The following is a 15,285-nucleotide window of genomic DNA, read 5'->3' as shown; positions in this document are numbered from 1 at the left end:
GCTACAAAAATAAAGGCGTGTGTGTGTTCCTCAGCGTGGGCTCAACTCCTCTCATCTGCTGAGTGCCACACTTTTCCAATTCCGACCTCCATGCTTCCGGTTGTTGTCCAGTTTTCCGACCTGGACTTCCAAAACCTGTTAACCTGGGAACTAAATCAGTCTCATTGTCTCTAGGCCAAGCAGTGGTTCTCAAACCTCCCCTCGGTGACCCCTAGAAACCTCCCCTCGGTGACCCCTAGAAACCTCCCCTCGGTGACCCCTAGAAACCTCCCCTCGGTGACCCCTAGAAACCTCCCCTCGGTGACCCCTAGAAACCTCCCCTCGGTGACACCCCCCAGAAACCTCCCCCCAGAAATCTCCCCTTGGTGACCCCCAGAAACTCCTCCTCGGTGACCCCCAGAAACCTCCCCTCGGTGACCCCCAGTCGTTCCATGTATTTGAACTATTCCACAGCTAGCGCCTGATTCAACTTGTCAACTAATCTTCAAGCCCTTGACTAGTTGAATCAGGTGAGTTAGTTCAGGGCTACAACAACATGGTGAAACGTCTGGTGGTCCCTGAGGAGAGGTTTTCAAAACCACTGGTCTATAATGTGGCTTTCAGAGAACATATATATAGCCTAGTCGTCACCTCAACCTAAATGGAAAAGACTGCATACTGGGACAGAGACACGTGGTGTTCACACATACAGACAGTCTGGGCTGCATGCTCTGTCTACTGTTAATTATTCTCACACACACACACAGACACACGTTTATTAATAGAGTGTTGATGGGTGACCTCATAGCCTGCGAACCGATGGGGACCGTGTGTGTTTGACACAGAGAGGGCATTCTTCTCTCCTCCTCAGCCTGGCATGACCTCACCCTGCATGGGCATCTGTCACCATGGCACTGCCCTCTACACACACACACACGCACACAATCATACTTACGCACACACATACACAATCACGCACACACACATGCACACACAGTACAGTGCCTTGCAAAAGTATTCATCCCCCTTGGCGTTTTTCCTATTTTGTTGCGTTACAACCTATAATTTAAATGGATTTTTATTTGGATGTCATGTAATGGACATACACAAAATAGTCCAAATTGGTGAAGTGAATTCTAAAAAATAAATAACGGAAAAGTGGTGCGTGCATATGTATTCACCCCCTTTGCTATGAAGCCCCTAAATAAGATCTGGTGCAACCAATTACCTTCAGAAGTCACATAATTTGTTAAATAAAGTCAACCTGTGTGCAATCTAAGTGTCACATGATCTGTCACATGATCTCAGTATATATACACCTGTTCTGAAAGGCCCAAGAGTCTGCAACACCACTAAGCAAGGGGCACCACCAAGCAAGCGGCACCATGAAGACCAAGGAGCTCTCCAAACAGGTCAGGGACAAAGTTGTGGAGAAGTACATATCAGGGTTGGGTTATAAAAAAATATCCCACGGAGCACAATTAAATCCATTATTAAAAAATGGAAAGAATATGGCACCACAACAATCCTGCCAAGAGAGGGCTGACCACCAAAACCCACGGACCAGGCAAGGAGGGCATTAATCAGAGAGGCAACAAAGAGACCAAAGATAACCCTGAAGGAGCTGCAAAGCTCCACAGCAGAGATTGGAGTATCTGTCCATAGGACCACTTTAAGCCGTACACTCCACAGAGCTGGGCTTTACGGAAGAGTAGCCAGAAAAAAGACATTGCTTAAAGAAAAAAATTAGCAAACACGTTTGGGGTTCGCCAAAAGGCATGTGGGAGACTCCTAAGCATATGAAAGAAGGTACTCTGGTCAGATGAGACTAGAATTGAGCTTTCTGGCCTTCAAGGAAAACGCTATGTCTGGCGCAAACCCAACACCTCTCATCACTCCGAGAACACCATCCCCACAGTGAAGCATGGTGGTGACAGCATCATGCTGTGGGATGTTTTTCATCAGCAGGGATTGGGAAACTGGTCAGAATTGATGCCGCTAAATACAGAGAAATTCCAGAGGGAAACCTGTTTCAGTCTTCCAGAGATTTGAGACTGGGTCGGAGGTTCACCTTCCAGCAGGACAATGACCCTAAGCATACTGCTAAATTAACACTCAAGTGGTTTAATGGGAAACATTTAAAATGTCTTGGAATGGCCTAGTCAAAGCCCAGACCTCAATCCAATTGAGAATCTGTGGTATGACTTAAAGATTGCTGTACACCGGGGGGTGAATAGTTATGCACGCTCAAGTTTTCTGTTTTTTTTTGTCTTATTTCTTGTTGGTTTCACAATAACAAATATTTTGCATCTTCAAAGTGGTAGGCCTGTTGTGTAAATCAAATGATACAAACCCCCCAAAAATAAATTTTAATTCCAGGTTGTAAGGCAACAAAATAGGAAAAATGCCAAGGGGGGTGAATACTTTCGCAAGCCACTGTAAATGTCATCCCACAAGAGGTATTGCACTTTAATTACTCCAGTGTCAACGAATGATGTTAAACTTAACCAACCTATGCAATACCTGTGGTAGACAGTGTGTACTTCACCTACAAACAAACATCGAGAGTAATATACAGTACCAGTCGAAAGTTTGGACAAACCTTTTTCTTTATTTTAAAAATGTTTTACATTGTAAAATAATAGTGAAGACATAAACTATGTAATAACACATAATCAATGTAGTAACCAAAAAAGTTAGAGGACATGGAACACTGGTCACTTTAATCAAATATATTTTACATTTGAGATTCTTCAAATAGCCACCCTTTGCCTTGATGACAGCTTTGCACACTCTTGGCATTCTCTCAACCAGCTTCATGAGGTAGTCACCTGGAATCCATTTCAATTAACAGGTGTGCCTTGTTAAAAGTTAATTTGTGAAATGTATTTCCTTCTTAATGCGTTTGAGCCAATCAGTTGTGTTGTGACAAGGTAGGGGGGTATACAGAAGATAGCCCTATTTGGTAAAAGACCAAGTCCATATTATGGCAAGAACAGCTCAACTAAGCAAAGAGAAACAACAGTCCATTACTTTAAGATATGAAGGTCAGTCAATACGGAACATTTCAAGAACTTTGAAACTTTATTCAAGTGCAGTCGCAAAAACCATCAAGCGCTATGATGAAACTGGCTCTCATGAGGACCGCCACAGGAATGGAAGACCCAGAGTTACCTCTGCTGCAGAGGATACGTTCATTAGAGCTACCAGCCTCAGAAATTGCAGCCCAAATAAATGCTTCACAGAGTTCAAGTCACAGAAACATCTCAACATCAACTGTTCAGAGGCGACTGTGTGAATCAAGCCTTCATGGTCGAATTGCTGCAAAGAAACCACTACTAAAGGACACCAATAAGAAGAAGAGACTTGCTTAGGCCAAGAAACATGAGCAATGGACATTAGACCGGTGGAAATGTGTCCTTTGGTCTGGAATCCAAATTGGAGATTTTTGGTTCCAACCGCCATGTTTTTGTGAGACGCGGTGTGGGTGAACGGATGATCTCTGCATGTGTATTTCCCACCGTGAAGCATGGAGGAGGAGGTGTTATGGTGTGGGGGTGATTTGCTGGTAACACTGTCTGTGATTTATTTAGAATTCAAGGCACACTTAACCAGCATGGCTACCACAGCATTCTGCAGCGATATGCCATCCCATCTGGTTTGGGCTTAGTGGGACTATCATTTGTTTTTCAACAGGATAATGACCCAACACACCTCCAGGCTGTGTAAGGGCTATTTTACCAAGAAGGAGAGTGATGGAGTGCTGCATCAGATGACCTGGCCTCCACAATCACCTGACCTCCACTCAATTGAGATGGTTTGGGATGAGTCGGACCGCAGAGTGAAGGAAAAGCAGCCAACAAGTGCTCAGCATATGTGGGAACTCCTTAAAGACTGTTGGAAAAGCATTCCAGGTTAAGCTGGTTGAAAGAATGCCAAGAGTGTGCAAAGCTGTCATCAAGGCAAAGGGTGGCTATTTGAAGAATCTCAAATATAAAATATATTTTGATTTGTTTAACACTTTTTTGGCTACTACATGATTCCATATGTGTTATTTCATAGTTTTGATGTCTTCACTATTATTCGACAATGTAGAAAATAGTAAAAATTAAGAAAAAGAAAAACCCTGGAATGAGTAGGTGTGTCCAAACTTTTTGACTGGTACTGTAGGTTTGTTCAGCTGTTGGCTTTGTTTATAGATCGGTGCTTGTTTGTTACTGTGTGTGTGTGTGTGTGTGTGTGAGGAGAGAGAGTGTGTGTGTGTGAGGAGAGAGAGAGTGTGTGTGAGGAGAGAGAGTGTGTGTGTGAGGAGAGAGAGAGTGTGTGTGTGTGTGTGTGTGTGAGGAGAGAGAGAGTGTGTGTGTGTGTGAGGAGAGAGAGAGTGTGTGTGTGTGTGTGTGAGGAGAGAGAGTGTGTGAGGAGAGAGAGAGAGAGTGTGTGTGTGAGGAGAGAGAGAGTGTGTGTGTGAGGAGAGAGAGAGAGTGTGTGTGTGTGTGTGAGGAGAGAGAGAGTGTGTGTGAGGAGAGAGAGTGTGTGTGTGTGAGGAGAGAGAGAGTGTGTGTGTGTGTGTGAGGAGAGAGAGAGTGTGTGTGTGTGTGTGAGGAGAGAGAGAGTGTGTGTGTGTGTGTGAGGAGAGAGAGTGTGAGGAGAGAGAGAGAGAGTGTGTGTGTGAGGAGAGAGAGAGTGTGTGTGTGAGGAGAGAGAGAGAGTGTGTGTGTGTGTGTGAGGAGAGAGAGAGTGTGTGTGTGTGTGGGGAGAGAGAGAGTGTGTGTGTGAGGAGAGAGAGAGAGTGTGTGTGTGTGAGGAGAGAGAGAGTGTGTGTGTGTGTGAGGAGAGAGAGAGAGTGTGTGTGTGAGGAGAGAGAGTGTGTGAGGAGAGTGTGTGTGTGAGGAGAGAGGAGTGTGTGTGTGAGGAGAGAGAGTGTGTGTGTGAGGAGAGAGAGTGTGTGTGTGAGGAGAGAGAGTGTGTGTGAGGAGAGAGAGTGTGTGTGAGGAGAGAGAGAGTGTGTGTGAGGAGAGAGAGAGTGTGTGAGGAGAGAGAGTGTGTGTGAGGAGAGAGAGGTGTGTGTGAGGAGAGAGAGTGAGTGTGTGTGAGGAGAGAGAGAGTGTGTGAGGAGAGAGAGGGAGGGAGAGTGTGTGTGAGGAGAGAGAGAGAGTGTGTGTGAGGAGAGAGAGTGTGTGTGTGAGGAGAGAGAGTGTGTGTGTGAGGAGAGAGAGGGAGAGTGTGTGTGAGGAGAGAGAGGGAGAGTGTGTGTGTGAGGAGAGAGAGAGTGTGTGTGTGAGGAGAGAGGGAGAGTGTGTGAGGAGGGAGAGTGTGTGAGGGGAGAGAGGGAGAGTGTGTGTGAGGAGAGAGAGAGTGTGTGTGTGTGTGAGGAGAGAGAGTGTGTGTGTGAGGAGAGAGGGAGGGAGAGTGTGTGAGGGGAGAGAGGGAGAGTGTGTGTGAGGAGAGAGAGAGTGTGTTTGTGTACCGCTGCCATTCCATGGTTAAGTGGTAAGTGCATGTAAAGCTGTTTCCCTCGGCTCAGAGGGTCGCATGTTCAATTCCAGTGAATAGTTTTATCCCTTAACCTTTAACCTTAAATCTTAACTTAACATTCTGAATTAACGTGGACAAACGTCGGAATCTCAAGTCAAATTGGTCAAACTGTGTGATATCTTGTTGGGAAATGAACAGCGTTAACGGTTAATCCAGGAAGAGTGTGTTTGGCTGGGCATAGTTAGGTTGGGTTGGCAGTGTTGGCTAGTCCTCAGACTCCAGGCTCCATACCAGGGGAAGACTACTGTCCTGTGTGCGTGTGTAATTGCAACCATAAAATCATTCCTCTACTATTTCCATAACATGCATTCCTTTTACCCAGCCTGTAGACTAGGGGAGACGGAGGAGGGGAGATTCATTCCTTCTGCCCGGCACAGCCTGCCTGTAGACTGCTGTACCAGCAGGGGTGATGGTGGAAGGCAAAGATGAGGGAAGGAAGGGGAGATGAAGAAGAGGAGGAGAGAGGAGGAGTGGCGCCATAATAACTACTGCATCTGTCTCTTTCTGTCTTTTCCTCCTCTCTTGTCTCGCTCTCTCTCTCTCTGTCTGTCTCTCTCTCTCTCTGTCTGTCTCTCTCTCTCTCTGTCTGTCTGCCTGCCTGCCTGCCTGCTTCTGTCTGCCTGCCTGCCTGCCTGCTTCTGTCTGCCTGCCTGTCTCTGTCTGTCTGTCTGTCTCTCCCTGTCTGTCTGTCTCTCCCTGTCTGTCTGTCTCTCCCTGTCTGTCTCTCTCTCTCTCTGTCTGTCTGTCTCCCTGCCTGCCTGCCTGCCTGCCTGCCTGCCTGTCTGTCTGTCTGTCTGTCCAACATGACCTTATTAACATACAATATATACCCCTTCAAATGAATGGATTCGGCTATTTCAGCCACACCCGCTGCTGACAGGTGTATAAAATCGAGCACACAGCCATGCAATCTCCATAGACAAACATTTGCAGTAGAATGGCCTTACTGAAGAGCACAGAGACTTTCAACGTGGCACCGTCATAGGATGCCACCTTCCCAACAAGTCAGTTCGTAACATTTCTGCCCTGCTATAGTTGCCCCGGTCAAGTGCTGTTATTGTGAAGTGGAAACGTCTAGGAGCAACAACGGCTCTGCCGTGAATTGGTAAGCCACACAAGCTCACAGAATGGGACCGCTGAGTGCTGAAGCATGTAGCGCGTAAAAATCGTCTGTCCTCGGCTGCAACACTCACTACCGAGTTCCAAACTGCCTCTGGAAGCAACGTCAGCACAATAACTGTTCGTCGGGAGATTCATGAAATGGGTTTCCATGGCCGAGCAGCCGCACACAAGCCTAAGACCACCATGTGCAATGCCAAGCGTCGGCTGGAGTGGTGTAAAGCTCGCCGCCATCGGACTCTGGAGCAGTGGAAACGCATTATCTGGAGTGATGAATCACGCTTTACCATCTGGCAGTCCGACGGACGAATCTGGGTTTGGCGGATGCCAGCAGAACCTTCCCCAATGCATAGTGCCCACTGTAAAGTTTGGTGGAGGAGGAATAATGGTCTGGGGCAGTTTTTCATGGTTCGGGCTAGGCCCCTTAGTTCCAGTGAAGGGACATCTTAACGCTACAGCATACAATTACATTCTAGATGATTCTGTGCTTCCAACTTTGTGGCAACAGTTTGGGGAAGGCCCTTTCCTGTTTCAGCATAACAATGCCCCATGCACAAAGCAAGGTCCATACAGAAATGGTTTGTCGAGATTGGTGTGGAAGAACTTGACTGGCCTGCACAGAGCCCTGACCTCAACTCCATCGAACACCTTTGGGATGAATTGGAACGCCGACTACAAGCCAGGCCTAATCGCCCAACATCAGTGCCCGACCTCACTAATACTCTGGTGGCTGAATGGAAGCAATTCTCCGCAGCAATGTTCCAACATCTAGTGGAAAGCCTTCCCAGAAGAGTGGAGGCTGTTGTAGCAGCAAAGGGGGGACCAACTCCATATTAATGCCCACGGTTTTGGAATGAGATGTTCGACGAGCAGGTGTCCACATACTTTTGGTCATGTAGTGTCCATAATGCTGACCCAGTCAGTCACCACATATTCAACATTACCTTTATTAACATCCTTAATGCTAACCAAACCAGAGGGAAACCTTTTCAATGTCCACCGGATGAGAATGTTTAATTTAACATTTATTTAACTAGGCAAGTCAGTTAAGAACAAATTCTTATTTACAATGACGGCCTACACCGGCCAAACCCGGAACGACGCTGGGCCAATTGTGCGCCGCCCTATGGGACTCCCAATCACGGCCGGTTGTGATACAGCCTGGAATCGAATGACTGAGTCTGCTTCCCAAATGGGACCCTATTTTCTCTAGGGCTCTGGTCAAAAGTAGTGCACTATGTATGGAATAGGGTACCATTTGGGACGGAGTCAGAATGTTTCTTACTGGGCTGTTCCAGATGTTGTGGGGTTTTGGGCCGGGGTGTGACCCAGTTGGAATGAAGGACTGGGCCTGTGTCTGAATGGTACACCTATGGGCCCTGGTCAAAAGTAGTGCACTATAATTATTAGGGTGCATTTCAGATGCAGCATGAAATAACTGAAGGCTTGCATGGGACTGAAGAGACACAGGACATGTCATTGCTGAAAGCAACCAAGAATCTGGCTAAATGTTCTTTGGTTTATTTGGGGTGACTCTGTTTGACTTTTGATCTAAAGCAGCTGTGTGTGTGTGTGTGTAAAATACATGTTTTTTTAACCCACCCCCCTCTCTCTCTCTCTCTCTCTCTCTCTCTCTCTCTCTCTCCTCTCTCTCTCTCTCTCTCTCTCTCTCTCTCTCTCTCTCTCTCTCTCTCTCTCTCTCTCTCTCTCTCTCTCTCTCTCTCTCTCTCTCTCTCTCTCTCTCTCTCTCTCTCTCTCTCTCTCTCTCTCTCTCTCTCTCTCTCTCTCTCTCTCTCTCTCTCTCTCTCTCTCTCTCTCTCTCTCTCTCTCTCTCTCTCTCTCTCTCTCTCTCCAGATAGAAGAGGGTGGAAAGGCAGAACAGTGTAAGAAGCTGAGGGTGGGAGATGAGCTGGTGAATATTAATGGATCAGCCCTGTATGGTTCACGACAAGAGGCCCTCATCCTCATCAAGGGATCCTATAGGATACTGAAGATCACCGTACGCAGGTAGGAACTGACAGACCAAATGAGTCGTCACTAATTGCCACAAAGTCATAAACCCCAGCCATTTCTACAATGTATTTTATTTTTAACCTAATTCTAACCTTTACCTCAACCACACTTTTAACCTTATGTTTAACCCTAACCTTAAATTAACCCTAAAAAGCTCATTTTGACTTTGTGGCTGTGGAATCTGACTTTGTGGCTGTGGAATCGATAGTTACCGGAGTGTAACTCCAGTTCTATGAGTGGAGCTCCGCCCCATAGGGGAGCTCTGCTCCTATTGGTCTACCCACTGCCCTAAGGCAGCGCAACAGCCTGAGACAAAATTATGCACACACCTGCAGCCAATAGGAGTACAGGTGTCCCTATAAGAGGGGATGCCTCCCCTCAATCAGCCTCCCTTTATCTTCAGCGAGACTATAGAGGGTCGGCAGGGCCTTAAGTCCTATGGGGCTCCGCTCCACTCATAGAACTGGAGTTACAATATACTGCGTCATCGGTCCAAACCCGCCCCACCTAGTCCAATGGCAACACCAATGTCTAGTGGGCAGATCACCAGAATACGGGCCATACTAATCTGTACTAGCAGATAGATGGTACCTCAATATCCTGTTACAACAATTCCGGCCACTAATGGAATAACACAAAGTGTCACTCTACATTGTGAACACGGTAGGCCGCCCCACTCAATCAATGGAACCCCAGAGATTAGTGGGCAGATCCCAGAACATGATTCATACTAATCTGAACAAGCAGATAGATGACGTCACATTCCGTCAAAATTGTCAGGACCGTTCTAATAGTACCGTAACCAAGGTTACTACTATTATCCCTCAATCATTCCGCCTCAACCCAGTTATTCACTGGTGGGCAGATCAATACATGCCTTCTACTGTACTGAACCTATCAGTCAGGAGTCATGCTATAATCTGTCCTTCTATCAGAAGCGGACCTGAAAGAGACCTGTCTCCTCAGTCCTGCATTCCTCTCTCTTAGCTCAAGTCCTCCCCTCAGCCACGCTGAGTACAGACCGAGCCAAAGAGTTAGAAGACATATCCAAGAGATAGAAACGGGTAAATGGAGACTGTGACGACCACGATGCCGCTGCACAGATATCCTCTACCCCTGTTCCTCTGAAAAGGGCAGTAGAAGCCGCTACTCCACGAGTGGATTGGGCTCTTATACCCTGAGGCAATTGTCGCGCCACTGCCTCATACGCCGTCTCAATGCCTTCACAAAGCCAATGAGACAGACACTGTTTTGAAAGTGGTCTACCTAGTGCAGCCGCACCATGACACACAAACAGCTGAGGCGATGACCTAATCGCTGCTGTGCGCTCAACGTAACACGCCAAGGCGCGTACTGGGCACAGGCGATGGAGCCTTTCCTCTCTCCTCTCCTCATGAGGAGGGGGAGAAAAAGCCCACAGCTCCACGGTCTGTGATCTATATGAACTCTTAATAACCTTCGGCACAAATGCCGGGTTAGGACGTAACACCGCTCTGCTCAAATCGCCATTAGTGGCAGGGCAGTCGGGTCTCGTCGAAAGAGCACACAAATCACTGACACGCTTAGCAGTAGTCAAAGCGAGCAACAGTGCTGTCTTCATAGACAGCATCTTGAGGGGTATTTGATTCAATGGCTCGAACGGCGACTCACAGAGCGCTTCGAGTACCAAAGCCAAATCCCACTGAGGAAGCGTGGCTCTAGACATTGGCCTAAGCCTCCGTGTTCCTAATAAGAAAAGTTTCTCTAGAGGGTGGCTGAAGACAGTGTCTCTGCCAAACCCCTCGTGACCAGCTGAAATTGCCGCTGCAAACACCTTAATGGTGGCGGGCGATCGCTGCTTATCAAACATAAACTGCAGGAAAGAGAGAACACTCTCAGCCCGACAGTTCATGGGGTCTACATTCTCTGTGACACACCACTGTGAAAATACGTTCCATTTACTGGCATACACACTGGAAGAGGAACCGGCACGTGAACCCTGTATGGTCCTGATTACTGAATCAGATAACCCACGGCGCTCTAGCCTGTCCATCTCAGGAGCCAAGCCTTCAGTGGTTGGCTGATTATGGGCAATCGCCCTATCGAGCCCTCCGCCTGAGACCACGCGTCACGTCGATGTGGAATTGGCCAAGGTGGCGCAATCAACATCTGACTCATCTCCGCAAACCATGGAGCCCCTGGGCGATTGGGGGCCACCAATATTATTGACAGCCCGCCTGATCTCACCCTGGCTAACAGTGGGAGAATGCAGGACAGTGGTGGGAATGCATACAGGAGAACTCTCGGCCACGGTCGGTGCGCGAACGCGTCCCTCCTCAGTGGCGGTTCGTCCTGATCCCTCAGAGAGAACCATAGAGGACAATGCGCGTTAATGCGTGATGCGAATAGATCCACCTTGGCTCTCCCGAACTGTTCCCAAACTGGGTCTAGTCCTAGTTGGGCGAACCATCGCTGCATCCTGCGCATGCGCAGGAGTCCCAGCGGAACCACGAAATGGGCTGACGACATGAGAACCAAGAGTGACATGACTGACAGCGCCGTTACCGTGTGATTCGGACGAAACCTTCTCAGGGCTAGCAACAGGGCTACCCTTCGAGGGTCCGAAATTCGAGCCCTCATCATTACAGTGTCTAGCTGTATCCCCAGGTAGACAATCTGATGACTGGGCCAGGGCGCGCTCTTTTTCCAATTCACAGCGAACCCCAGACGTGTGAGATGAATCACTGTCTGTGTTGTGTGAGTGAACGCCAGCTCTGCTGACGGGGCGAGAACCAGCAGGTCGTCTAGGTAGGCTAGTAGCCTTATTCCCTGACGACGCAACGGTTCCTATGCTGCCTCCACACCTTTGGAAAATGTGCGAGGTGCCAGGGCGTACCCGAATGGCATCCTCGTGAACTCGTACGCCACCCTTTGAAAGGCGAATCGCAGAAACTTTCTGTGACGCGGCTGCACCGGCACATGAAAGTACGCGTCCTTTAGGTCTATGCTCGTACAAAAGTCTCCCTTCTGGACACATTCCAGCAGACGTTTTGTCGTTAGCATTCGGAAGGGCCGTTTGGCTACGCTCTCGTTGAGAATGCGTAAATCCAATATCGGCCTCATTCCCCCCGTCTTTTTGGGCACCAGGAAGTAGGGCGAAAATAGTCCTTTGTTCCTTTGCTCCTGGGGAACTACTGTGACCGCCTCCTTCGCCAAAAGTTCCGTAATCTCTGAAACCAGAGCGGCCACTTTTTGGGGCGTTTTCATCACCGTCTCCACCACCCCCCTAAACGGGATGAAATTGGGTGGCATAACCCTTCTCCAACACCTGGTCTAGCCAGTGGGAGAGAATGCAGCTTCGCCGCCACTCCCAGCAATGCAGAGAAAGCGGAAGAGCGCGAAGCTGTGGTACACTTAGTAGGAAAGACCTGTATTCCTTGACGGCCCTCGCCGCCGCTGTTCCCCAGCACTGAAGTGGTGGAACAGCCCAAGGCGGGCCTCCCAAGAGAGGGAGAGGAAACATCAGCGCGTTCTAAGAGAAACGGGGGCGCCAATACGTTGGTTAAACTCGTAACCGTAGTATTCTGGCCCTTCGTGAACGCAGCACGGGTCTGAACTGCACTGACTGAGGCGTTAGCCTGAGACCGCTCCATCCCCGAATAGCGGTCGTGTCAACATGCCATTATTTAGCTGAGACTGCAGTCTGCTATGTGAGACACTCACTACAGTACTCCTAGGAGTCTGTAACGTGAGGTCTCTATGAGGTAACACAAGGCGGCGCCTTGATACCTTTTTAATACCTACCTTATGTGTGCGCTCAGCAACGCACCCATGGTGGGCTGAGCTGCACTCAGAGTGGTGAGAGAGAGAGGGTGAAGGAAAACGAATGCTCTCGGATGCATTATGGAAAAAGGGCTCTTTTTTTGTAACAAAGTCAGGTGGAGCCAACTCTTTATTACATGCAACAACAGCAAGAACATCCTCCTCAACACCCTTCACAGAAGGGCAACAGTCAACCTCGTCGCCGCGCCATCTCCTATTTTCTCCCCCACGTCCCGTCATGTACGTCGTCTCTTCTGGCTACCCTTGGGTTGCCAGGTCGACGTCCTGATGACTTCCCTCGCCGGCGGTATCACAGGGGGCTCAGGTGCTGCTGGGGGGCGGGGCCCTCTCGCCTGCTGCTCGAAGCCGCCGTCTGTCGCCGTGCAAGCCGCCTCCGCCTCGCAGTAGAGCCTGCTCTACTAGGGGCGGTCGGGTTCGACAGCCTCTGCGTCACGTGGCCTGCTCTCCCTGCCAATGGCAGGTGTCTGGCCAGCTGTTTCCTCTCCTCATCTAGCTTGGGGAAATGCTCCGTCGCTTCCTTAACGGCTACTCCGAAGAGTCCGTCGTTAGACAAGGGGGCGTTCAAGAGCGACGCTCTATCGGCTTCCTTCATAGTCGTCAATGACAACCATAGGTGTCGTTCCACAGCCACCGAAGTGGCATGGACCTCCCCGCACAGACAGCCGATGCTTGCATCAGGTGGAGAATAGCGCCAGAAATCCTGGCCGCCTCTTCCACTTCCTCCCTGCCGAGCTCAGTCTTACCCGTCGTTAGACGGGACAGAGAGGCCGCTAGGAGGGCAATGTTATTGGCTGCTGCTACAGCCTGGGCTCCCAACGTAAAAGACTTCTCTACCAGCCGTGCTGTGAGTCCGTCCTTTTGCGTTGGCAGAGTGGCCTTCTTGGAAGAGGGCCAGGGACTCGAACCCGGCATGAGATACGCCGCTAGGGCGCTCTCCAGCCTGGGGATTCCCTCCGTGAGGCCCTGTTGCCTTCCCTCCACTCTGGTAAATGGGAGATACGCCCTGGCCGGCGAACGCGCCTCCATAGGCGCCTCCCATGAGCCCTCCGCGTATCTATCCAATGAGGGCATTGCTGGAGCCAGAGGCTCAGCCACCCTTTTTGGTCTGAAATACGGGCCGCCCTCCATCATATCCACTTCCGGTTCGGCGGGAATGGGGGGGCAGTGCTATTTCTAGCCGTCTAGCAGCCCTCTCAATAAGCCCAGGGAAGTCTGAGCGCAGAGAGGCCGCTGCGAAAGACAGGGCTTCTGACCTCTCAGAGCCCGTGTCTTCATCGCCCAGGGAAGAATAAGACCTCTCACTCTCCAAAGGAAAGGGGGTCTTCAAAGTCTGTGTCCTGAGACTGGACTGTTCCATAGCAACGTCCATCTCGTCCCCATCATCCCGGTCATCCCCAGAGTCAGCGTCTCCAGATGACGCCTCAGAAGCTGAGGCCAGAACTGAGAGCACGTCCTCTAGGGGAATATCCTCCCTAAAAAATGCGCGCCGCTTCTTCCTCTCCTTCAAAGGAAGGAGGGCGCAGCTGGCGCATTTATGAGGAACGCTGACGTCATCCTTGGCGTGCTGTGCACCCAAACACACGAAACATAGGTTGTGTGGGTCCGCAGCAGTCAAGGAGGCACAGCGGCATTGAGCTCTGAAAATAGCTTTTGGGGGTGGAAAATCTCCTGGTGTGCTCATTTAGGACGACGTCGATGAACTGGAAAATCGACTGCGTTTCTTCGTCTCTTCTTGGCTTCGTCAGTCTAGTCCAGTCGCTGAAGATAAAGGGAGGCTGATTGAGGGGAAGCGTCCCCTCTTATAGGGACACCTGTACTCCTATTGGCTGCAGGTGTGTGCATAATTTTGTCTCAGGCTGTTGCTGCCTTAGGGCAGTGGGTAAATCAATAGGAGCAGAGCTCCCCTATGGGGCGGAGCTCCACGATATAGAACTGACTTTGTGGCTGTAGAATTTGACTTTGTGGCTGTAGAAACTAGAGGAAACCGTGTCGTTGTGGGTGGTTTCTCTTCTTTTCTTACATTACATTCATTTGACGTCACAGGATAGGGTTATTCACTTCCACAACTTTCACACTAGTACAGATTAAGGAAATTGATATACACCCAGACTAAGTGTCCTTTGACCTTTTTAGGGTTCGACAGGAAGCTGTGAAGCTGTGAGGAGGACAGGAGTCTGTCCTCTATCATCCTGTGTGTGTGTGTGTGTGTGTGTGTGTGTGTGTGTGTGTGTGATTGGGGACATTGCCCTGTGTAGGGTACAGTCTTTCAGATGGGACATTAAACAGGTGTCCTGACTCTGTGGTCACTAAAGAATAGGGGTGTTAACCCTGGTGTCCTGGCTAAATTCCCAATCTGGCCCTCATACCATCAAGGGGTTATATAGCTTGGAATAATATACTACTAGCATGAGTATACTACGATTATGAACAGAATGATGTCATATACATCATATAACTTCATTTGATTGACAGATAACTGACGCTAATGGCCTGTGCCTCAGCCAATCCCCGGCCCCCTTTCTGTATTCACCCTCTGACCTCCTGTATCTGCCAATGGCGCCACGGCACCAGCCTAATGGTCACAGAACTCTCCTGGAACGTTCTTGGAACCCTTTTGGAACCCTTCTAGAATGCTGGTGCCAGAATCCACTGCCAGCTTGAGAATGACTAAAGGGAAGGATTTGTTAGTCACACACACACACACACACACACACACACAGTCGTTCTTTTACAGTGGAAAAGGTCTCTTTCACCAATAGCCAAGTCTCATTACCATCAGTATTAAAAGACAAGTGGAATAAATTACTGTTGTGTGTG

At 49.3% G+C, this 15,285-nt stretch overlaps 1 protein-coding gene across 1 annotated transcript in view; it reads left to right on the top strand.

Moving 5' to 3' along the window:
* The window catches only part of LOC121554473 (protein Shroom4-like), a 35,257-nt gene extending 20,576 nt beyond the window's left edge, over positions 1–14,681 (top strand). The window contains exons 2-3 of the mRNA XM_041868071.1: positions 8,489–8,640; positions 14,602–14,681. Coding sequence (XP_041724005.1) covers positions 8,489–8,640; positions 14,602–14,629 — 180 coding nt within the window. The 3' untranslated portion in view covers positions 14,630–14,681. The remainder of the gene's footprint in view (positions 1–8,488; positions 8,641–14,601) is intronic.
* The last annotated feature ends 604 nt before the right edge of the window (positions 14,682–15,285 follow it).

The sequence above is a fragment of the Coregonus clupeaformis genome, chromosome 27, assembly GCF_020615455.1.
Source record: "Coregonus clupeaformis isolate EN_2021a chromosome 27, ASM2061545v1, whole genome shotgun sequence".
NCBI lineage: Eukaryota > Metazoa > Chordata > Actinopteri > Salmoniformes > Salmonidae > Coregonus > Coregonus clupeaformis.
This window is presented reverse-complemented; position numbering and strand designations above follow the sequence as displayed.